Source organism: Hetaerina americana, unplaced genomic scaffold (assembly GCF_022747635.1).
Source record: "Hetaerina americana unplaced genomic scaffold, ioHetAmer1.1.p SCAF_8, whole genome shotgun sequence".
Classification (NCBI taxonomy): Eukaryota; Metazoa; Arthropoda; class Insecta; order Odonata; family Calopterygidae; genus Hetaerina; species Hetaerina americana.
The window spans coordinates 11782918-11809256 of NW_027287427.1; the positions used below are offsets into that span (position 1 = coordinate 11782918).

The 26339-nt window shown below is 36.4% G+C and overlaps 2 protein-coding genes across 2 annotated transcripts; both read left to right on the top strand.

The window, feature by feature from the left end:
• Positions 1–4: 4 nt before the first annotated feature.
• Positions 5–16673, top strand: Aos1 (activator of SUMO 1). The gene is made up of 6 exons (XM_071596325.1): positions 5–226; positions 516–687; positions 770–1062; positions 12056–12222; positions 14920–15064; positions 15197–16673. Exons 1-6 carry the CDS (start codon positions 132–134, stop codon positions 15435–15437), a joined length of 1113 nt encoding a protein of 370 aa, XP_071452426.1. The 5' UTR covers positions 5–131; the 3' UTR covers positions 15438–16673.
• A 1624-nt stretch (positions 16674–18297) lies between these two features.
• On the top strand, positions 18298–25872 carry SkpA (SKP1-related A). The gene is made up of 4 exons (XM_071596390.1): positions 18298–18492; positions 18679–18781; positions 19731–19939; positions 24660–25872. The coding sequence occupies exons 2-4, from the start codon at positions 18679–18681 to the stop codon at positions 24834–24836; spliced, it is 489 nt and encodes a 162-aa protein (XP_071452491.1). The 5' UTR covers positions 18298–18492; the 3' UTR covers positions 24837–25872.
• Positions 25873–26339: the final 467 nt, after the last annotated feature.

The following is a 26339-nucleotide window of genomic DNA, read 5'->3' on the forward strand; positions in this document are numbered from 1 at the left end:
GTGGAGGTGGATTGGGATTTATTTGATTGCTGTTAGTTGAAACAATTGTCTGGATTGAAATTTCACGTTCTATTTTTTACCATTAGAAAATTTCTGAGATCCTACATCAAGTTGAATTAAGTTCTAAGAAGATGGTTGAGGCCAATTCTACTCATGAGCTAACTGAAGATGAAGCAGCCTTGTATGACCGGCAAATTAGACTTTGGGGGGTTGAGTCGCAAAAGAGGTAAAAGGAATTCTAACAATAGTATAATACCTACCAAAATACTTCAAGGTTTAATGAAGAATTTGAAATTTTTCTGTTATATGTACCGACTTCAGTCTTAAGTTCTAATACCCCGCGTTAATGGTAAAATGATACCACCTTACGTGCATTAATTAGCATTAGTGGTTATGTTAATGTTGAAATCCGTTTCCACAGCATAGCATCTTTGGAAATACTGGATATAGTTTTCACCTACATAACAAATCGAGTAATTGTAGTGATGTAATTTTAACATCCTATTATATTTCAGACTTCGTGCCGCTAATGTTTTGCTGATAGGCCTTAAAGGTTTAGGAGCCGAAGTTTGCAAAAACATTGTGCTTGCTGGCGTCAAGTCCGTTACTCTTCTTGATAATGAACCACTTGCTGAGGAAGATTTTGGAACTCAGTTCCTAGCTGCTAGGGTTGACATTGGAAAAAATGTAGGTAGTTGACAATACTTTAATTTTTTACCCTATTTCATAGGTTTATTCCGCTAGATTTAATTTCATTTTACTGTCTTAGAGAGCTGAATCATCAGTAACCAGACTACGTCGTTTGAATCCCATGGTGGAGATTAAAGTGGCATCACCAGAAGTGGGGGATGCCGAATCCGACCCCTCATACAGACCAGACAATTTCTACTCTGAATTCCAAGTTGTAATAGCTACTGGATTGGGAATGACATCATTGAAGCGCCTGAATAGTGTGTGTCGACGAGCGTCGACCGAGAAAAATAAAATTTGCTTTTTTGCGGGCGATGTCTTTGGATTCCATGGATTCCTTTTCAGCGACTTGCAGGAACATACGCATGTAGAGTGAGTTACTCCCTGTTTTTGTGCCATTTTGTATATCTTTTTGGTTTTTTAATCTTTATAATGTTTTTTATTCACAAATGAGAACACCTGAACCATAACTCCTTTTGATTCAATACAAACAAATGATGATAAGATTACAATGCCAAGGACAAACAAAATGAAAATTTTCTATCATATTTATTCAATAGGAGATGTTTTGGGTGTGGTACTGCGTTTCTTTGAAATTCTGTAGATAGCTTAGTAGTGTTGTAACATATGACTAATGCTAAATTGAAGGATCGTTAATTGAAAGGCAACAAACTATTGCCAACAGTCAATTAGATCCTGTATGGTGATATTGATGCATTTCAAAGCAAAGTGTGACATTTTTATTTTTTGAGCTTAAGTAAAGCTATATCCTACATATAATAGTGGCATGTGTGTCTAATGATACCAGTTATTGGTAAAGTATATCAAATGGTACAGCTTATTGATAACTGTTTTTAAAACTAATTCAAAAAGAATTTGTTGTGCTTTATTGTTGAGCGCAGCAAAACTACTGCAGACCCTTAAGTCTAATCATATAATACTACTGAAGCCTACTTGGCCATGAAATTGTCCCCTTTTCAATCTTGAATAGGGCACCTACTTGTTGATTCATGATCCTTCTTACCTCCCACCCAGTCAGGGCCGATGTAAGTTGTTAGAACTTGTCGTTTTACTAGCATTAGCAGGAGAGTCATTTTTGGGTTTCCTTAAACACTAGAACCCCAGAATGAGTCATTTGGGCTGATTTTGAAAATCGTATTTTTAAAATAGCTCAATAGATTGTTGTGTAGTATGCAGTGTAGTGTGCTGACATTTTATGACTTGTTTTTTTTGGTGACACATCTAAGTCTCATAAAACCCTAATCATTAAGGACTATAATCATGACTATCTTCAACCCCTGAACTGGCCATTTTGACTGGTATATATTCTCACTCAAATATGCCGCCTGTGGGCTGTGATTTAACTTTGAAGTCTTATTTGCAGTCCTGCGAATAGCCATTTAATTTTTGGCTACTATTGTATTCAGTAGGTTTAACATTTGACAATAAAATATAAAAACCTGAATAATACCAAAACCATGTTCAAATTTCTTCAGTAATCCATATCTTCACATTAATACGTGGCCTATTACACTCAAATTGTGAACTTATTCTAAACCCCTTGGTACAAGAACTTCCATTAATCTTCAATTAAGCACCTTACTCTAAGCAAGATTTGGCATTAGATCCATTTGGTACAAGGCTTTAAAAGCATAATGATCTGCTCTATCACGTAAATTGATTCATTCTCTTAGAGTGTGTTTTTAAATAAAGTTAAAAAGTACCTTTGGGATTGTCTTTAAGTATGTTCTACATGATTCTTTAGTATACTCATTTTTTTTATTATCATTGTGTTGTTCAAACATGTAAGTTTGTCTCATTTTCTCTTTTGTTGTATTTTTTTGTATAAGTACAGCAAATTTATTTTTTATAAATGCTTTATTTTACATCCCTTATTGTTGTGATCTTCTTGCAGCGTGGTGACGAAACAGGATTTAGGATCTTTAGCAATTATTGAGACGACATGTTCAACTTAACGTGGGGCCGGAAGTGACGTTTTAAAAAAAACGACTTCCTACTTTTATTCTACAAAAACAAAAGCAAACACATACAAACATCGCTCAAGCCAGCCCAAAAGAGACAATGTTACCAACCTTGTACAAAACAACAGCAACTTGATTACACATATACAACACCCTCACTTAATCTAGTTGCCCCAGACATTCACATCCTTCATGCAGTTAAAATGTTTTTTCTTAGATAAACTTTTAGTTAGCATATCTGCAGGCATCTCATGTGTTGACTTAAATTTCACAAACACTTTACCATCTGTCACAGCTGTTTTTACAAAATGGAACCTTACATCTATATGCTTAGATCTTTCCTTTACATCAACACAATTGGCATTCTTAACTGCTGACTGATTGTCATTATACATGCACACAGATTCTGTGCCAAATATTTTTCTGCAATCCTGTTTCAAAATTTCCCTCAGGATTCGACACAATATAATAGCTTTCTTGGTACAAGCAGTTAGGCTGACATACTCTGCTTCCGTTGTGGATAAAGCCACACAGGATTGTTTTTTACTTTCCCATGCTACAGCCCCTTTAGCAAATTTAAAAACATACCCTGTACGAGATAGTCTATCAATCTTATCACTGGCAAAATCTGCATCAGCATAGCCCTCAAGGAACCCACCAGATTTTGAGTAGGCAAGGCGATACGTTGATGTGCCCTTTAAATATCTCAAAACCCTTTTTGCCAACTTCCAATGTTCCATATTAAAGCTATTATTAAACTTACTTAATTTTGAAACAGCAAAAGCAATGTCAGGCCTAGTACAGGTCATTGCGTACATTAAACAACCAATTAATCCTTGATAAGGTACATCAGGACATTTATCTGGATCTCCAGGAGCTACATCCAACCCAACTTCCATGGGTGTAGAGGCTGCACAAGCATCAGACATGTTAAACTTAACCAGCATGCTTTTGATGTACTCTTCCTGATCCAGTTCAATTCCCTCACTGGTTCTAGTTAACCTCATCCCTAGAATACTTTTGGCCTCTCCAAGATTTTTCAGCTCAAAATGTTTTTTTAATGATGAAACTAACTTGTTCACAGTGTCACCATTCTTACAAAACACCAAAAAATCATCCACATATACAGCTATTACACAAATATCAAGTCCAATACCCTTAACATAAATACATGATTCTGTTGTCAAATTCTTGAAACCAAGACCTTTAAAAATACTCCGACATTTGTCATACCATGCCTTGGATGCTTGTTTTAAACCATATATTGCCTTATGCAGCAAATACACCTTACTCTCCGCCCCTTCAATTACAAAACCTTCGGGCTGCTCAATGTAAATTGACTCTTTAAGATCACCATTCAAGAAGGCTGCAGTCACATCTAGATGAGTGATATTTAAATCTAGCTCCACAGACAATGCAATCAACAATCTCAAGGCAGAATAACTTACTACAGGAGAGAATGTTTCATGGTAATCAATACCATACTCCTGGGAATAACCCTTTGCTACCAGCCTTGCCTTGAAACGCTCTATTTCCCCAGCTGCATTCACCTTTCGCTTGAAAACCCATTTACATTTTACAACTTTTTTGTTTTCAGGCAAATCAGCTAAAGAAAGGACGCCCTTCCTTGCTAAAGCTTCCCATTCTTCCTGCATGGCCTTCCTCCATTCATCCCCATTTGAAGACAAAGCTTCTTGAACAGTCTGAGGATCACAGTACAAAGACATTGGTTGATTACAGGCTGAATTAATTGATGCCAAAAATAAAACATGATCTGGAAATTCCTTTGGTATTCTATTCCTAACAGGATACCTACTTTCTCCCGGATCAATACTCTCCTCCCTCTGGCTATCATCACCTGAGCTTGAATTTTGCCCACAATAGACACGACCACTTCCTTCAGTCTCAATGTTTGAGGTATCATTATTACCCTCACTACTTGTGCTAGTGTTTTCATTAGTTTCAGCCTGATCATTTATGCTGACCTCTGTCTGGGGCTGGGAGGTGAAACACACGCCCCCCCCCCTAAAAGTTCAGGCAGAATAATTGTATTCCTCAATGTTTTCCCAGTTAAATGCTCTTCCCTGAAACTGTCCTCAAAAAACACTACATCCCTCGCTTTTGTTACTCGTCCAATGTTTTCAGGATTCGCCAGGAGATAACCTTTGGATTCCTCACAATATCCGACAAAGTAATACCGTTTGGATGTGGCATCTAGCTTTTTTCTCATGGCCTTGGCCACATGAGCATAGGCAATACAACCAAACACCCTCAAATGACTAAGGTCAACCTTATGACCTGTCCATCTCTCCTCAGGTAATTCATTCCCAATTCCCTTAGCTGGTACTCTATTCTTTAAATACACAGCTGTTTTACATGCTTCAACCCAATAGCTCTTAGGTAACTTGCACTCGGATAACATGCATCTAGCCCTCTCTATAATGACGCGATTTGCCCTTTCAGCTAGCCCATTCTGCTCAGGATTATATGGTATCGTTGTCTCATGTTTTATTCCCTTTGCTCTAAGCTCTTCTTGCAGAGCCCGCCCCATGTACTCACTACCATTATCCGTCCGCAAACACTTAATCCTGTTCCCCGTTTCATTTTCTACCCTAGCCTTAAAGGTTACGAAACATTCTAGGATAACATGTGTTTCCTTGCCTTTAATGAAGAAGGCAAAAATTTTTCTAGTGCAATCATCAATAAATGTGAGCATGTACAGTTCTCCCCTATTGCCAGGAGGGTCCATTGGACCACACAGGTCTGAGTGCACCAAACTCAGCTTTTCACTCACCCTTTCCGTTCTCGGTCCCACAGTGAAAGGTTTTTTAACAAGCTTTCCTTCTACACATGCCACACACGGTTGAAGAGGCTTATTACATGGAAAATCCAGACCACTGGCACGCCCCCTTAATGTCTGCATATTTTTATGCCCCAAGTGCGCTAACCTTCTGTGCCATAATAGCTGAGAATGATTCCCTTCAGTAGTTGCAGCTAATCCCACAGCACCCTCCCTGACAACATTGTCACCTGAGGTACACTGTTTTAAATCTAGACTGTACAACCCATTCTCCTCTGTTCCCGAGGCTTGAATGACTCCCTTTACATGTAAAGTTTCAGCATCAAATAGTTTGCACCCAGATGAATCAAATAAAACAGCAGTACCCTTTTGCACTAACCTATTTACAGACAACAAATTAGTTGAAAGATCTGGCACATAATTAACATTTGATATGGTGGCAGTACTTCCCTGAATCAAATCCATTGATGCACTACCAATACCTGACACTTTGATTTTGTCATGGTTAGCAACTGTTACTTCGTCACTTGCATCTGGTCGAAAATCTGAAAAGTACTCCGTAGTTCTTGCCATATGGGAATTCGCCCCAGAATCAATGTACCATTTATGACTCCCCACTTCACAACGAAGGGCTGTCAACCAGGCAACTGGATTCCCTTTCTTGGCACCCCCACTTGATTTGCTGTTCCCGCACGACACCTTTGCCCCTTCGTCGGGACAATCGCTCTTGATGTGCCCGATCACTCCGCACTTAAAGCACCTGGCCTTTCTCGGATCGAAGGTGGACTTCTTGTTCTGCTTACCTCTGGCCCCGGACGTACTCGAACTCTGCTCCGAGGACGATGAGCACTCTCCCTGATGCCTCTGGTTCCGCTTGGCATAGAATACAACCTGCTGCTCCTTGGAATCTGTGGCCCGTTTGTACCCTTCCTGCAGTAGCCTCTGCTTCACTAGGTCAGACTTGATGACCCCTGTGACTGTATTCTCTAGAGCCATTCGAAACGGTCTGTACTCAACCGTCAGGCCCCGCAGCATCAAAACCGCGAGCAGCTCGTCGTCAATCTTCTTGCCAATGCTTTTTAGTTTCGCATCGACTGTTGTGAAACGTTGAACATAGTCCTCCATATTTGTGCACGTTCCCAAATTGATGTCGAACAGCTGGTCTATTAGGGCGACATGCCTGTTCACACCCTTATCTTCATAGGTGTGCTGCAGCTTGTCCCACATACCTTTGGCCGTCTTGCACTCCATGACTTCCATTTTCGGTCCTTGTTCTAGTAGCAAATATATTTTCGCCCTTGCTCGCTGTGACTGCTTTCGTTCATGAGCTGACGCGTCCATTGCTACTTCACTCTCCACGTAGTCCCAAAGGTCTTCGTGAAGCAAGTACATTTCCACGTCCATTTTCCACTGCTCGTAATTCACCGATCCTCGCAATTTATCAATTTGAGGCAATGAACCTCCGTACGTGATGTTGTTGATGACATTTGATTCCATTGTACTTGTCATCCAAACACGAGGCAACAATTTACGAGTACAGCTCGGTTGACTACAAGGCCGGAATCAGTTTAATTGAACCTAATTATCTCATGCAAACTGATCTCACACTCCTATTTCCACATTCTGGGCCCATAACCTGTTGTGATCTTCTTGCAGCGTGGTGACGAAACAGGATTTAGGATCTTTAGCAATTATTGAGACGACATGTTCAACTTAACGTGGGGCCGGAAGTGACGTTTTAAAAAAAACGACTTCCTACTTTTATTCTACAAAAACAAAAGCAAACACATACAAACATCGCTCAAGCCAGCCCAAAAGAGACAATGTTACCAACCTTGTACAAAACAACAGCAACTTGATTACACATATACAACACTTATTTTATACAGTTATGGTGATCTATTATGTGTTTGATTCAGTTTGGGGTGAGGTGGCAGCAGTTTTTATTGAATGTGCAACTCTCTTCATGCAGAAGTGTAGGTTTGAGTATTCAATGGTCCCTTGCATACCCCTAGCGGCCACTATAAGCTCCCTTTCTCCTTTACGCTCTGCAAGTTCAGACACCACCTTTCACCATCCCACTGGCACCCATCACTCTGGGGCTTAACTGAATTGAGGCAATGTGGTGAGGAGTTAAGGAGTCTTGGGTTTTGGAATCGCGCATGTTTTGAATGACATATCTGGAGATGAGTCTGACCCAGAATATCCAGACCCAGTATGTCAGATGTCAGCCGATGGTTATGCATTGCATGTCCAATCTTCATCTGAGGTGACTTGACTAATGATGTTGCAGTTGGAGTAAGTGCATCAATTATCGTGCTAGGTGATACCATATGGATTATGACAGTATTGCAGTGCATGCTAAGCAAAACATCCTCAATGATAATCTGGGTCCTGCCAGCTCTGTAATAGCCAGCTCTACAAGCAGACGGAGCTTCTATGGCAGCTCAATAGTGTCACCTGATGAGTTCGATGAATTATTTGCTCTCCTGTGCATGTATGTAGCCATTGGTGCCAGATCTCTGGAGCTTGCAGAGATGTGGTCCAATGAGTGATCTGGTGTGTACAAAGAAACAATGATCAGATTCCAGTTTGCTGATTTGATAATGTTGCCCATTCTTGCAATTCAAGATGGATAAATATGCTATCGGATTTTGGCCATTAGCATGTGAGAAATCCAACCTCCACTGCCAAGAATTTCCTTATCTGGGTAAAGATTCCTGCTGACCCTTGAGATAAATCGCTGCCTGAATGCATATTAATGAAATTGAGTGAGCGATATCTTATCAGAGAAAGTGGTTGTAACCTTAAGTGATGGACTTCTTACTGTTCTCATAAGAAATTAATAAAGAATATGCTGATAATAAGACAGATATATTAATTGTAGACTCTCAGAAGAAGTGGCCAAAATCTGTTTCATTTTACAACACGCTGTTTTTTTAGACCAAATGTGAAGAATATATTTTATGCTCATTGAAACCTGAAGGCTCCCTATTCATATGTTATACAATATCCTCTATTTAGCTGCAATCAATTCATGGATAATGTTTCAAGAAGTCGCAGGGGAAAAAATGAGTTGGCACAATGTAATCCTGCTGCTAACAGATGAGTTGATGGCAGTTACTATGTCATGTAGATCTCACAAAAATGTCGGTGATTGCCAGAAAACGTATGGAAAAAAGTGCGGATATGCCTTATTAGGTGCCGTAGGGAAAACAAAACTAAATTTTGCATTACCCGTCTAAAGTAGGTGTGTGGATCATTCTAGAGGTTAGAAAAATAGATATATACCTGTAAGGTATTCATCGCAGCAGGTGCTAGATGGATATCATAATATTTTAAATAATACAGGACTTATTGCTTTACATCTGCATTGAGATAATTGAAGTGCTTCCTTTAATGTTGTGGTAAATACATTTGACTCTTAGCCACCATCATATATGAATAATGTTTTCATTGATAAGAGGAAAACAATCAATGGATATAATGCAGAACAATTATTTTGTTTTTTTAATTTTACCACCCCCAGGTTAGTGCACTGATCTTACCTGCACTTCTAGTCAGATATCACTTATTATTGTTGTGAACATTTCCGAACTCAGGTGCTCATCATCAAAATGCCTTTCATTCATTCCCCATGCTACTGCTTATCTCAAAAGGGTCATGAGTCCACTTTGTTTCACTCTGGTTGCAAATATTGAACCATACTCTTCCCCACATTGTTATGGATAGCTTTTTGTACTGATGTGGCCTTGTGCCATCATACATACCTATGATATTCATATTTGACCTTGAAACCCCATTTATAACCAATAGTCCACCTTTGTTTTGATTGGTCCTCTAAATACCAGGTTTATTTCTCGTTGTGAGATCTTCTTTCTTCATTGTCATCTTCAATTCACTGCTGTCTCTCATTTTTAGGAAGTTTCATCATGTTTGTCCATGACTCTGGTTTTAAATGCACTGCAAATTTTAATGTATATAATAATTTTTTGGGTGCTCCTCAATGGTTTCAGGATAAGTTGATCATTCTCTCCTATATGCTTTCCAGGTATTTGCATTTATTCTGTTATGATGCATTCTTCCTCTGTGACTAGACTAATCGCTTTTGATTCCATTGTTTTTCTACATCTAGAAATTTGTTTATAAAATATGAATTTGTAGCCTATGGAAAATTTCCCATATTCCATTAAAACTCCTGTTAGCTTGAGTATCCTATTTGGTTCTCTTCATCCTGGGGATATAAGCCTTGCTACCTAATGCTAACTGATCAGTCCTGCATTTGGATTCTTTCCATTCCATAATTAATGTGGAGTTTTATCTGTCGCCTTACTCGGAAGCTAATTTAGTTGGCTGCATGTAAACATTGTTTTACTCCAATCCTTCCTTAGTAGAACAGCGTCTATTAGTATGCATCTAGCCGACTTAGTCAAATTTATGATCTTATTTTCTACAATGTCATTCTCTTCTGTCATGTCAGGAACTGTCATTTGGGTTGTATATCATTCATTTCAATTCATTCTGGTTTTTCCCTTGTGTGCCTTCCCTCATCATCGTATTGTACAGGATTTGGTTTTGTGTCAAATATATTGGAAGCATCCTCTTTCATTTCCTGAATGTTACCATTCAAAAATATAAAAGGTGTCATATGAGAAATAATTTTCATAAATGTTTAAGAAATGAAAAAAAATTCCAGTATAGAAATCCAAACCCCAGTGAGGTGAAGTTATCCTACAACCTCAAGCAGAATTGTTATTTAGGTGATCCCTCAAATTTATGAACCCAGCTTCTGTTTATTACATTAGGGAAACAAGGTATGTTATACAAATGGTCAACAGCACATGCCTTCAGTGGTGACACTTCCCAAGTACATAAACCTCTCTACTTATTTGATCGCTTCACTTTCACATTTGCCTTCTATCACACTCTTAGTCTCTTTACATTTTAAATTAAATGATTGGGCAATATAAGAAATTAAAATGCCTTGACAAATATGTTATTATCCTTGAAAACCTGGAAACAGAAATCATTGCCAGCTACCCTGAGACATGGCTGTTGTAAAATACTATTCATATAAAAGCTTATGCACTCTAAAAATATATAACTCTATTATGCTCTTTCAGAAAACATTGTCTTTATGGCAGTTTTAAGTTTATCCTTGAAATGGGCAGCCGTGTAATATAATTGTTCCAGGCTTTCCTAACATCGAATGATTTATTGTTTTGACTACTTGAATAATTTTAACCATAATAACCAATTGATATTTTGTGCAAGGGAATTACAGGAAACATAATTATGTGGTGTATTGCTCATATTTTGAATTATTTCTTCCATCCAAATATTGAGAAGTATTCTTTCTTTGAAAACATTTTATTTCCCAGATTTATGGAACCAAATCATGAAACCATCGGTTTGTCTGTTTTTGACTTATTCTTTGCTCTCAAAAGTTGTTATAATATCATTAGCTAGCAATAATCAATATGCAAGAATCAGTTTCCTGTTAGTTATTTAAAAAAAATTAATATTATTATTTCATTCTTCCATATGAAATTGGTTTAATATTTGTGTTTGCCAAAGTCAAGGCGTTATTGAAATGAAGTTAATCTGATAAATTCCAAGAAACTGCGGGAGAGGCCGCAGCGGTAAATTTTCAAGGAGTCATCCGCTAATATGCATTACAATGCAACCATTTCAGAGTGCAAATATCATTCGCCCTGACCGGGATTCGAACCCGTATCCCTCGATGCCCGGCTGAGGGCTATAGCCAGTTGAACTATCGAGGCGTTCTCTTACCTTGCGAAATTGTAGGGCTTTAAAGGAGCCAGATGTTGTGACGAAATACCGTGCATACAATGTCTCAGGCATTCATAGTCGTGCGCGAGGCGCCGCAGCGGTAACTTTTGACGGAGTCGTTCGCTAATATGGATTACAATGCAATTATTACACTCTGAAATTGTTGCATTGTAATGCATATTAGCGGGCGACTCCGCGAAAAGTTAATCCTGCGGTATCTCCGGCAGTTTCTTGGCATTTGGCAAAGGTAGAACAATCGAAGTGTTTGAAGTTGGTTATAACCTCGCGAACTGTGGCGATTAGCGCACGACTACGAATGCCTGTTACATTGTGTGTACGGTATTTCGTCAAAACATCTTTGTCCTCTAAATCCCCCAAATTTCGGAGTTTAAGAGGTCGCCTCGATAGCTTTACTGGCGAAAGCACTCGGCCGGACATCGAGGAATCCGAAGCTCGAATTCTGGGCAAGGCGAATGATTTTTACACTCTGAAATTGTTGCATTGTAATGGAGTTAATTTGTTAACATATGTTACCGTTATTCGTGGTTTGAATGTGCTTGCATAGAGGTAGGGATGTTTTTAATGGTAACGCCGTTAATCCCTGAATAGTGCGCCTCGGGTGTATTTATTCTCTTGAAGTATTTTGTTAATGGAGCAAGCCACTCATTGTGAGCTCTTGTTTTCTGTTGCACAATTGTGGTGTTTACTACTTGCTAAATGCTTGTACCTTTTCATCTTGTATTGGTTAATTTATTGATTGTTACAAATTGCCTCCTTTTGCTGAGTTCAGGAAAACTCAGTCTGTCATTCCAGGAAAGATCAAGAGTGGTGCTCCTTCAACAATAACAGTCACATCCAGCACCACTAAGTGTTTTGTACCTATAGATGAGCCATTTTCACTCACCTGGAACTCAGGAAACCTTGTTAATGTCCATGATTCCATCTTTCTTGTTCAAGGTTAGTAAACTATGTATATTGTGGGGTAAATTTCCTTACCTTTTGTGTAATATCCGCTGTTGATTTGTCAAATCACTGGTTGTTTCACTGATCAAACATTCTACTCTCATTTTCATATGATTGTACTAAGTCATGTTCCAAACAGTGAACATAATTTCTTCATGCAGGTATGAAAATGCAATTGAAAAACCATAAATTATATCATAATCTATGTTAAAAAGAAGAATGGGTATCTTAACGAGACAAAATACCATATTCTACTTCCATGCCCACTATCACTCTTGCTACCCCATGAATTTTACTTACCCTCTCTGTCTGCAATTTTTACCTTTCAGATCTTTCCTCTTAAATCTTTCCTTCAAACTCTTCCCATCTTACTCCTGGGAAACTGATGAATGTTATGTATCACTTCCTGTTATTTTTATCAAAACTGAACCATCAACCAAGGAAAAATCAAACTGAATTGGCTCAGCGATACTATGGGACTTAACTTTCTGATAGTCCAGAGTCATCCTCATGACCACATTACAGCCATTCAAGAATCCACTGTTAGTCACAATTGCACAGGACTTCTCACCACACTCTTTTTGAATGGATCTCATACCATTCCTCACTTCCCCACAACCACTACGCATTGGTAGTTTGTTTCTTCTTTGGATCAGTTTTGGGGAATGGGTAAATTTTAACTGGGGTGAAATTAAATAATATTAAGTAAAAATATACTCAATGGGATACCTCTCACTAGGGTTTCTTTTGATTGGTAATGTCAAATCTCCCCTTGTAATAAGCCATTCCCTTCTTCTTTTATTTTCAACCCGCATGTGGTTTGGTAGCAGTTGTGCATTCTTTTCTCTACATATCCATGCACGAGCAGCATTTCATGCCCTTCTCTACATGCTGAATGTATGCTGAAAATGAGGCCTTCCCTCTTTTTTTGTTGCCTTCAGTGGAGCTTTTTGTTGCCTTCAGTGGAGCACTTGTCTATGGTTTTTGGTAGACCCTCCTATCATAATACATCCCCTGTCATGTGATTTCATCTCTTTTGTGTGTGTGTCACCACAAACAAGTTTTTTAGCTCTTGCAGCATGAATACCTTTTCTCTTATCTCTCTATCTCTCTACCTTATCAACACTCACCTTTGGTAGCCCAGCTTATCTCCCTTCTCTTATATGTAACCTATCTCTCCAACTTATCATCAGTTACTACTCTTTTACTTTGCTCTTTAGCCCCAACTATCTATGTTTCACATGGACAGTTCTCCATACATAAGATTTCATTAAAATTTCCTTAAAAAATAAAACTCACTTAAGTCCAACTTATACTGTTGCTTGAAAAATAGGTACCGTTCAAATTTAAGGTGTTTTTTACCTGGCACTCTGATTTGATTTTTCAACGTTTGGGATCTTTTACTAGTATAACTGCAAACTTATTTCATATCTCTGATTCACATTCTACACCAAAAATCGTCAAATTCTGTCTGCTTTTGCTCAGTCAACTTCGTTTAATCTCCTATTGCCTTCATCGACTGGTAACAACCTAAGATATTAATTCTGCTGGCACTGTCAGGTGAAACTTGAAAGACACCCCTCTCACTTTTGCTAATGACTTCACATAAATTTGAAGTGAGCCCTTAAGGTTAACCATCCTTTCACTAGTGTAAGGTGAAGTTTTAGTACAAATAAGAGTAGGACTGACATCAATATATCCCCCCTCCCCAACCTACTCATGTGAAGCGTCATTGTCATGTGGGTGGGTTGTGAGGAAAAAATTGTTGACCTCAATCCAATTCTGTATTTATGCTACAACTGTAACTCTTCACTGGGAATATATGCTTTTATTAATGTCATTAAATGGTATTAAGTATAATATATAATTATGTACTACCACTGGCACAATAAGAGCTCATATAGAGATTACAGGAGTTTCACCAGAACCTGTCCTCCAATATGGTAACTAGCGTAACAATGATGAGTGCATATACCTACCTATCTAAATGCAAATGTATCTGAATGGCATCATTTTCTGGCTGCATCAGTGTCTTACTTAAGCATCATTTCTCTAAATTCCAAAGAAACTGCGGGAGATGCCTCAACAGTAACTTTTAACGGAGTCATCTGCTAGTGTGCATTTCAATGCAACAATTTCAGAGTGTAAAAATCATTCGCCCCGTCAAGGCAAATGATTTTTACTCTCTGAAATTGTTGCATTGATCATTTCTCTAATGTGTGTGTGTATGTGCATTCAGTTAGCAATGCCTTTCCATTTAAAATGTTAAGTTCTTTTTTAATAAGGAAGTTGCTTTAAAAATTGCTGTTTTGCATTGTTTTTTCACTAAAAATGATGCATAGGGATGGATAGTTAAAGACATCAGCATTTATATAATTTTGCTCAGGTATTCACTTTATGTAAATTACAATGACCATATTTGAACATTCTGATTAAATTTAATATTGTAATCAATTCTGATATCTCCAGTTTGCATTGCAGTATATCAAAACATGTTATTGGCTCTGTAGTTTTAGTTTTAGTTGTTATTGATATGGATTATTCCCAGTTGCTTAATGTGACATGGGATTAATGAAGAGCATTCACGGCTAATATTAAAATGGATGGGCAAATTTTCTATGAAACAATTTGGCTATGAATAACATTAAAATATACTCAAACTCACTGTTGAACATTGTGCTTCCTTTTCAGTCCTTTTGACTTTCAGGGATGAGAATGGTCGGAGTCCATCTATTTTGAAGAAAGATCTTGATTTTGAAAAGCTCTCTAAAATTCGTGACCAAGTGCTTTCAAATATTGGTGCTCCTCTAGATAAAGTTTCAGATTCTGCTCTCAAGTAAGTCATGTGATACATATGTTTGTTATATAATCTAAAACTAATCATTTGAAATTTTCTACTGTCTTAAGTGTGCATTACCATTATTGTAGTTTATCCAGAGGCATTAATTCAATGAAATGGGTTTTACAGGAAATCTTTTGGTGAAGCCTGTCCCGTGTGTGCCATAATGGGAGGATTCCTGGCCCAGGAAGTGGTGAAAGCTGTCTCTCAAATGGATGCTCCCTTTAATAACTTCCTGCTCTTTGAGCCAGATGTGTGTGAAGGGGTGGTTTATCGTGTAGCAAAAGATACTGTCCATGGTACTTTCAAGAGGTCAAAGAAAAAGGATCAGTCTCCCTCTTGTTCCCCTGCAAAAAAGATGAAAGTGTGATCTCATTCTTTTCATACTAAAATCAAGCTGAGTTGGGATATGTAATTCCTTGTGCACCTTACACAGGAGAACTGTTAAATTTTCAAAAGTTAATGTATTTTTCATGTTTTCATAATTTTTTAATACAGAAGCAATAACGTTTGAAAAGGCTTTTATACATAAGCAGACATTGCATGAACTGAGATGCATATCCTTTTATGAGTACAAGAAAGATCTGTGCATTGTGTTGAATTATTTTAGTTCTTTGAGGCATGCTTACAGTATATCAGGTTTTATATGAGTAAAATGTTGTTTGAAATACTGCTTGAACTTAAGGTTTCTATTACGTAAATGCCATTTAACCTGAACAAATTTCCTGGCATATGATTTTGAAAGCTTACATAGCAGTCATTGTGAGTGTATTTCAAGAAATGGTGTTAATGTTTTTAAGGAAGAATGCTTCCACAGTGTAAAGATGTGAAGTCTTAACTATAAGTACAATGATGATTTAGGTTTTTCTCCACCTGTACAAAGTGACATTCCTGATAGGCTGACAAGTACAGGAAATACAAAAGGATTTCTTGTATTATTGCATGATAATTGATGTTCAACCATTACTCTATGTGGTGTAAAATTTGCAAGGGTAAGTTTCAAATGTTGCTATCATTTCGTGGCTAGTAGAAATTTCTAAGATGATTGTAAGTTATGAATAATTGAGGTGAGAAGCCAGTTTACGTTTGGTAATGCAGGTATCAATAAGAGATGGTCCTATTTTATGGGTTGAAACCATTACATCCAAGATCTCACCCAACATTAATTTGAAGTACTTGCAGGATTATAACTCTATTTTTCTATAATTTTTGTTAAAAAACATGTAGAGGATCTGTTCTTGCTGGACAAGCTTTGATCTTATTTTGAATTAGTAGTCCTTTAAGGGCAGAATGGCCTCTTTTAAGTTGTTGTTTACCACAGAAAATTATTGAACCCAAAATTATGAAGATAGAAGGAACATGTCATATAAATACAGAAAACTTATCAATTTCTTTGAAAAATTAATTTGTTACTTTCTTATTGAATACCTATAACTTTTGCACTTGGGCATGGAGAAGTTTTTGGTGTTCATGAGCCATGCTCTTATTTGAAGTAAGCAAGTACGTAGGCTATCCCATAATAGCCAACCAATTGTTTAATTTTTTGTCTTTAAGGAAAACTTTCAATAATTACTATACTGAGAATCTGATGTGTTAAAAAAAAACCTTGTGGCTGAGTTTTTAAAAATAAATATTTTGCATTTCTTGGAAAGTTTTCTCAATTTTCCTTTTACTACTGTGATATTGGTACGTATGATATCAAAGGCCTCAATTCATAGTATTTTGATCTGTGTGGACTCTAAATTCTTACAGCAGTAAGAATTGCATAAAGACTGCTTGCTATTCTATTTACTGACGATCATATCTGCATGGCGTGGAGGATTATATACTTTCATTTATCCAATGCATCTGATTGACTAACGAATTGTATTTTCACCGCATGATAGCATTATTCTATGAAGCAAGTGATTTAGTTAATTTTCTCGAAATATGTTGATGAAAAAAGATGAAATCTCTTATTTTCAGCTTGAAAAAAAACCATTTAGCTGGCTAGTGACTTGGGAAAATCATTATCAGAGTCAATTTAAAGAATTGCATTGTGTTTTTATTGAAATAAAAAGAGGAATGTCATCGTTGAATTACTACCATCTGCATCTTTGAAAAAGATGGAAATATAATATGGAGGAAATTCTAGGGGAAGAATGGAGGTGGGAATAAAAGTGAAGGGGAAAAAATCTGGCTTGCGGATCAAGCATAATTTAGCCAATAGGGTTGAAGGAGTTGCTGAGCGCTTTAGAAACTTAATGTATTGGTTGAGAATCAATATAAATAAAAATTTTTGAGATTTTCAAGAAAGCTGAAGGATGTCAATTTACCAGGGGAGAATTATAGCAGGTGAAACAGTTTACCTATCTTGGCAGTTTTTGGACCAACTTGGCCCCGAGTACTACAGACCAAACGCATCATCCAGCCTCCTGATGAGGCATTTTCTTCGACAATTTCAAAGTAGTATCCGGAGATTTAAAGGAAGCATGCATATATTTAACGTATATAATTTGGAGACATATTTCACCATAATGCTTCCAGAAGTATAATTAAGAGGACAAATAATGGGCTAACCACTTCACTTCCACTAATGAATCAAATAGGTCGATGTTTACATTTTTAAACTCTTTTCTTCAGAAATTTATCTTTTTCTCTGCAGTATTATTTACGTTTGAATTACGAACTACTCCATATGTTATAAGAAATTAAGAAGACATGTTTTCACTCTTTTGATCCGCTTCACCTCAAATGACGGTAAATGGGACGTTGCCATCGAAAATGCACTTAAGTGTGTATTGAGTTTATATTTCAGGCATTACATAGCGTTTTAGAAACCAACACGGCCGTTTGTCAAAAGGCAGTTGGGAAATTTATCGGCACTAGCATAACGTAATATCTGTAGTTGGCATTTTTCATTACTTTATATCTAAACGAGTTTTTCGTGTAATTTTCCGAGTAACTTTACTTCGTGAGTGTGCATAAAGAAGATAGTAAGCATATCTATGAGGTGCTTCGAGCACCTTTTAGCATAATTTCTGTTTTTTAGGCACTGGTTAGCATGTAATACAAATAGTATGCCTTTGTCAGCCATTCTGGGCATTCCGATTTAATTACCGCGGGAATAGCTTCATATCTGTTTCAATAGGTAGCGCTTTTATTAGATATTTAGAACTATTTCTTTGGAATAATTTCCATTAACAATAAAATTAACAGCAAAATATTCATGCGTAGCATTTATAATAAAATAATTTAAAGTGTGTGACTTTCACTAATATATTTCATATCTACGCTAATTACTTTTAGTGGCTGCTCAGCCTTCGAGTGAGAGGATCCTTGAATGAAGAGGCATTTTTTTAGTGTGCACATTCTGTTCGTTTTTGGATCTTAAAGTGAGAAGTTGAGTCCATAGAGGTTATTTTTGTCTTTAGCAGAAGCTCAAGGTAAATATGTGTGATATTTGATGAAAATAAATTTTTCCGTTATGAAAGGAGTTGTTGTTTTCCCTTCAATTAGGGTACGCATGTCTAGGAAAGATGAATATCCTATGGGCATTTGTTTGTGTTTATTTCTGATCCAGAAGTGGTCACTAAGTTCTGTGAAATCATATCCTTTTTATCACTTGTTAGATGCCGAATATAAAGCTGCAGAGCTCGGATGGAGAAGTTTTCGATGTCGATGTGGAAATCGCGAAATGCTCTGTTACCATCAAAACCATGCTTGAAGATCTTGGTAAGTTATCGTCAAAAAAAGCTATGGCAGTGTAACTGTTACAGAAGTCTTGCTGAATATTCCGCACTTAAAACTAATTTTCAGAGGCCAATCTTGGATTGACATTTAGACTGCGAGTTACTATCAAAATTCATTTAGAGTGTAGTTTCTGATGTTGTACCAAATTGCTTTTACTTTAGTCAAAGGTGCGTCATATGGGTTAAGCATATGTTTAATTTTTGTCCTCGAGCATCTTTATTAAAAGTGCGTCTTGTATACATAAAAATTGGCCTTGCTAAGAATGCCGAAAGCTGAGTGAGCAATTGATTTCACATTGGAACTTTCATTCTTATTCATTTTCAATGTCACTTATAGTGTGAAGTAACAATAGAATAATATGAATAATTAGTGACATTTTCACCGATTTAACTATCAACAAACGCCTTTCGTGTATTGTTTGTAATTGATCAATATCTAGCAATTTTACGTTGCATCGTCAATGTGTCGTGCCGCACTCTTGCTAGCATGTCATTTAAACCAGTGACTGGAAGTTAATAATACTATTTTCGCATGGTTAAAACTTTGGACCGCGTGCTTGTGACGCGTGTAGGTTGGTTAATTGGGCACTTGTAGTACTAGTAGAATTTTGGTTGCTCCTGGTGAAAAAATTGAGAAAATCTCATTGGATGGCAGTATGGAATCATTTTTTGGCCTCAATTGAGTCCACCGCTTCGAGCATTTAACCTTTCGCCCAATCACCTAACTTGATTGTTAAAAAGATTCATAATTAGTTGTTTTTCAGGAAATGTTTGTGTAGTAATGGCATAGAATTGTAAAAGAATTGAGCAGCAGGTAACCCAATAATTACTCATTATATTATCATTTTGCTTTTAAATTTATTTTGATATTTTGTGGTAGCTTCTTGTCATTTATATCTCGAACTTCCTTAACAAATCTTCATGGATTTCAGGAATGGATGAGGATGAAGAGGAGGTTGTGCCACTGCCAAATGTTAATTCTGCCATCCTGAAGAAAGTTATTCAGTGGGCTACCTATCACAAAGATGATCCTCCTCCACCCGAAGATGATGAGAACAAAGAGAAGCGTACAGATGATATTAGTAGTTGGGATGCAGATTTTCTAAAAGTTGACCAGGGAACCTTGTTTGAACTTATCTTGGTCAGTACACCAATATTTTTTCTCTGATAATGCCCATGAATGGGGGAAATATCTAACTTATATTAATACATAATAATGATTTACTTGTTGCCATTTTGGTGAATGTCTTTTTATTGAACTTAAAGAATCTATTAAACTTTGAAACATTAAAATCACACGAAACAATTTGTTCCTCCAAAAATTAATCGGGGCCACAATTTGGAGAGGGCAAATTTAGAACTTTAGTTAATTTATGTGAAATTTCTTAAGTAAGCTCTTTTGAGTTACCGAATTTTCATTGCAGATTATTATGTGTATAGAACAATTTATTGATTTAAATGCTAAAAGCAGACTTGTGTGGGTAAATAGCTTAGAAAAGAAGCTTCGTCAAAGCTGCATTACATAACCATGGCTGGTTAGATAAAATACTTAATTAATGGAGGCTGTTCTAATGGGCGACTTATGATTGAATATGTAGTTTAAAAAATTGTGCGCTAAGTCATAGACGCTTTAATTGAAAACAATGTCTAACTACATGGTAGTTTCATCATTATATGTCAGTAATGGAAAAGTATTAATGTAGGAAAGAAAAATTTAAAAATGTATATGTTACACATAAGTTTATCATAAAGGAAACAAAATTGATAGCCTCAGTAATTCACCTAAGGGCTTGTAGAGATAAAAAAAATGAGCATGTTATCTCTAAATTAGTGGTGTGTTGTGATATTATCACAACACACCACTAACCAAACTATCAAGACCTGTTTATTTGGTTGTATTCCTCCCTTTGGAATACAACCTTGACATGCTAGAGGGGCATGGATGTACATCCTGATGACCCCAGAGTTGTGCCAGTGGGAGCATTAATAATTGCCCGTGGTGGGGTCAGCCTTGCACGAAAGGTGAAAGGGTAGGAGACAGACAAAAGGTAGTCCTCGCAGTATCTGTTCCTCGTATTGGTGGAAGCAAAGCCTCTTTCGACCCCAGTAGGGCATCCATTTGAGCAATGGTATCATGTTAAAAACAGAATTGAGGAAGGCAACGGGAAACCAGGTCAATTAAATATCCCATGCCACTGTGATGGCCACAGGTCCTGGCAACTATTGTATAGGGTAGTAAGTCACACTTGGCAGCAGCATAGAAGAGAACCAAAGCAGTTTGAAAAGAGGCTGGGGATGTTTGAGCGATGCTGACAAGGAAATTAAAAAAAAATTTAAAGTGAAAGTGAGAGGTGGAGAGAAGAAATAGATATTTTAAGGCTCTGTGAGGTGAGATGAAAGGATAATGGGGATTACTTAAGCGATAGATATAAAGGTATATAATGGCGGGGATGAAAGCCAGTTAGGTGTGGCAATAGTAACAAGGGATGACTATGAGGAGAAAGCGATATAGTTCTGTAGGAGATGGGGCTTAATCATAATGAGCAAATAATTTTGAGATAAAGGCATACATGAAAAATGCCTGGGTATACAGAAAAATCTGGGTGACATTCCAGCAGAACTACTCATGGTTCTAGTAATACATGGGATGAAGAGTTTTTATGGAGTGTATTGTATAAATGAGGGAGGAATATTTTGTCAGAGTAGTGTTAGTTCCCATCCCAAAAAAGGGTAAGGTAGTCATTAGGAGTAGGACTAGAGAACAATAAGTTTGATTTCATGCGCAGCTAAAGTAGTACTTAGGATCATCAATAAGAGGATGGAGAGATGGGCATATGGTTGCTTAGGGGATGATCAGTTTGAAGTCAGAAATAGGAGAGGCATGTACACATGATGCCAAAGCAGTAAATAGGTAATTTTAGAGAAGAACAAAATACAATCAGGATGTATGATAGTGTCATAGATTTCAAGATGTGCAATCGTTTGAATTGGGAAGAACTAATGAAAATACTGAAGAAAATATGAATAGGTTAGAGGAAAAGGTGACCTGACTGCTACCAGGAACTTAGGCTGCGCTAATGTGAGTGGAAAATGGAGAGGTGGGATGGGCTTTGTTTGGAATGTCCATTATCACCTATGCTTTTTGACTTATATGTGTAGAGGAACTGGTTCAAGTGGCATGTGAAGAAGTCTGAGACATCCGTCTGAAAGTCAATGGGGCATTTTATAAAATCAAAAAGGTTGCAGATGATCAGGCTTTAATTATCCCATTAGCCAAGGAGTTGCCAGCATTGCTGATTGCATTATAAAGTCAGTGTGATAGGCATTGGGTGGGAATCAGTTTAAACAAAGCGATTATTGTGCAGTTTTTGCAAAAGAGGGCAGCTTAAACGTCTAAATGAGATGTCATAAACTAGAGTAGGTAGAACAGTTGACATTTCTCGGAAATGTTTTGGACCAAATGGTCTAAGGAGTGGGGACATAGGAAGGAGAGTTGCCTTAAGTAAAGAAGCCTTCGCACATTGTGGAAGGATTTGATAACAAATGCTAAGAAAAGATTTATTTAAACTTTGAATTTGAGCGTGGCTTTTTTATGATGTAGAAACATGATCAAGCAGAGCCTTTTGGTTGTATTGCAAGGCAAGAGATGTGGATTAGAGGCTTTTGAAATATGGGTGTGGAGAAGGATGGAAAAGATGAAAGGGACAGAAAGGAAAAGAAATTAGGAAGTGTCAGAGATGGTTGGGGAAAGGGAGGAATTTTTTTAGAATAATCCAAATGCAGTAGGGAATATTGGGGCATAGCATTTTGATTGTTGATGGGATGTTTATAAATAGACTGTGATGGAGGGAAAATTGTTGGGCAAGTGATGCTGTGTGAATTAAAGGGAGGATGTATGCAGATATAAAGAATAGCTTATTGTAGTGTAGGGTTTAGGTTGTTTTTTCTTTGGATAGTCAAATAAAAATATCATATAATCATTGTCAATTTGTCCATCTAAAACCTACCTTAAATGGTTAAATACTCAATGAAGATAATCTTTGGAGTAAGTTTATTCATGGCTTGTGGTAAACTTGAATGTTAAAAATCCATTAAACACATTGTACCCTGGTTCTTGCATAATCGTTTCATGGTTCTTATTGTTTTACATTAATTTTTTTTTCAGTTTTAGTATGATGCCATCATAAACTATTTGCTTGACATGTCATTTATTGTTTTTTTATAAATGTGCAATTCTCTGACAGGAGTCTTAAATAATAACAAATGGTGGTTTCATGGGCATGAGTGCCAGGGAATAGGTATTCATTATGGTCAAAAATCTCATTATAAGTGTAAATAAAAGTGAGGAGTTAAAGGGAAGGGTTAAAGGAGTATAAGTTAGGGAAAAGCTAGATTCTTATGGAGCAGGTAATTTTGGTAATGTTATTGCAGGTGTATTTTTTTGGCTCTGAAATTATTGATGCATACTTTAGTTTTTCATTATTTTCAAAAGCAGGGTGTGGCACATTTACTTCCTTTTTTCAAACACGGAACTCGTTCAAAAAAGGAAGTTATGTGGCTACGCCCTGTATTTTTACAGCCCCACAGCTGGAAACAACATGTGGGTTATTTTAATCTGTAATTTTCAAGATGGCTTAAAGCAAATCAGCATGATAGTCAATAAGGTAAAGCCTAAAATATCCTCACCCCAAATTCATGTAATATTGTAATTTTCATTTTTTTTAGTCTGCATTTGACTGCATATTTATCACCATTCATATTTCTTCACTTAAATTATTTGTTGCTAATAAATTTGTTAAATAGGCATATTTTTATTCTTTTTTTTTAATAATTATTGGAATAATCTTTTGATTTATTAATATGAAATCTACAAAATATTACTTTGATTGTTTATCCAGCTGAATCCTTTTTTGAGAACCACCTAAGTAAAATAACACCACAGATGGCAAGGGAATTTGTGTAGTATATTATTTCATCCTTATATTTATTGATTAATACTGATTTAACTCATTCAAAGTCAAGCAGAAGCTGGAAATTCCAGTCGGAAGTAGGCTTGATTGGGAACTTACTTGCAACCAGTGACACTACAAATCTGAGCTTAACAGACAATAATGCTCAAACTAGGAGTAATGCTTTTCAAAATGAATTTCCATTTCATAACAAAATGGTAATCATTTAATGAGAAAATAAAATTAATTTCATTTCCTGATTGAGATCCCAAATGTGTTGGAAACCAATATATGGACGTGTCAATAAATTCAACAAATATAGGACTCTTTATTTCTATTCCAGTTGTGATTGATTTCCTTTTGATGATTTATTTGCCTTTGCATATTGCCATGCTGTGCATAAAAAATTGCCAAAGCAACAATCCTGGGGGGATTGTCTCTTTAAAAAAATATTTTTACACCTCTAACCTCATATTTGTCATTAGCCAATTCAAGAACATACATTTTGGTTTGCTATGGTAATATTCAAAATTAATATCATCGTATACCGCTATTTTAACTGCCTTTGATTTATTTTCCAACAAGGTTAAAATTTCTTGAAAGTATAATTTTTTTGCTGTATTAATTTAAGTGTTAATTATTCCATAATTACCATTCTTTGTTGCCTGGAAAATTCATGAGCAATATTCATATGACAACTAGGCATCATCATTAAAATGATCTATTGAGACTGATTCGGTGTATTACTTTTGAACGTGACATGTTCAACTGCTTGACATGGCCTGACCGGCAGTAGTTATTTCAAATGTAATATCTGAAATCATTAAAAATAATCTTTGTAATTGCTAGCCAGGGTCCTAATGAATGTTTCTTCTATTTTTGTGATTATAACAATCTCTTTTAATGTTTTAGGCTGCGAATTACCTTGACATAAAAGGACTACTGGATGTTACCTGCAAGACTGTGGCCAACATGATCAAGGGAAAAACCCCCGAAGAAATCAGGAAAACTTTCAATATTAAAAATGATTTTACAGCAAGTGAAGAAGAGCAGGTTCGAAAGGAAAATGAGTGGTGTGAGGAGAAGTAAATTTTCAGTCAATGAACAGTTTTATTCATTTCACCACTATTGGTTTTTGGCCTTACCTGTAATAATTCCATGTATGGGGATTTGGCTCTGACCCCTTCCCCTTCACTAAGCTGGATATGTTTTGTATTGTGTTGCAGTTGTTTTTCTCTATATTTATTCCTTGTGAATATTTAAACTAAATTTATGTGTAATGCAACTGTTGTCAGATGCCATCCCTACATCAATTAAAGGGCATACTTGGAAGTACCCATATCAGTTACTGAAGTCATTAGAGAATTAAGAACTTTTTTCTCGCCAGTCATGATTTGTGTTATATAATAGTAAAAATATTTAAATAATTTTATGATCTTTATTTGTTTATTCATTGTAAAAATTAGTGTTTGTCAAAAATAAGTTCATATTGGGCATGAACTGTCTCATTTTTCTTGTCACTGAAGAAATATTATGGATATTTGCAGTTAAAATATAATAAATTTCAATAGTGTTACCATTTGGAAGAAAAAAGATGTATTTCCACCCTTCATGGGCTATGCTCATGATTAAAATTTTTTATTCACATTGGTGCAAATGGTGCAGGACATCAAATTGACAAAATTGACTTTGAATCAACCTTACATATTGATATTCATTGTATTCTTTTGTATGTAGACTTGACATTCAGCTCTAGGGATTACTGGTTGAGTACTTTGTGATTAGTTGCATTCTTAACTGAGTGACAATAAATTGATTTTAGCCCATCCTTTTGGTATTAGTGGACTGGACATTTAATACTCCAATCAGGCTATGTTGTTTTCGTAATTGGAAATGAATTGTTCAGAAAACAACTGGACAGTGTTTTCTTTTCAGCCAAGGACTTGATGGATAATTAGTGCAGGAAAGACTTACGTAGACAATTCTGAGTAGAAAGCTACATAGAATAATCATTACTGCCCACAAAATGATAACAGTATATAATTTCCACCTAGAAAGAAAAGTAAATTTATGTTTGTTACACCTGTATGTAAGAGCATTTAAACCTTTTCCTTTGGTATGCTTATGTATTGTTTTTAAATATTTTTATTCTGTTGAAATGACAAAATCACATGATACGTTCATGAGAAGCATTGCAATGGGTAAACTAGTAAGCTAATGGTTTGTAGCTGTTTCCCCGAGTTAATTTGTACCTTTTCTTAGCTTCTATATTCCTGATTGAACTCTGAAACTCTGTTTCTTTTTTGTGAAGATTTTGAATTTGTTGGTTCACTAATTGAGTCACTTGGTTCATTTTGTCGCTGGAAATTATATTGAAATATTTTGCAGTCATCCTAAGTTGACTTAAGCTCCAACATCTGCCCCCTCTCTTAACAAATCATTAATCGTAACCAATGGCGACGAGGTTTTATTTACTATGTTATTCTTGTAGAGAGGTATTATTTATTGCTTAAATGTTGTAAGGAGATCTTTTATTTAATAATTTTTATTAAGATAATATTTATATGAGCTATTAATGAAACATTGGCAGGT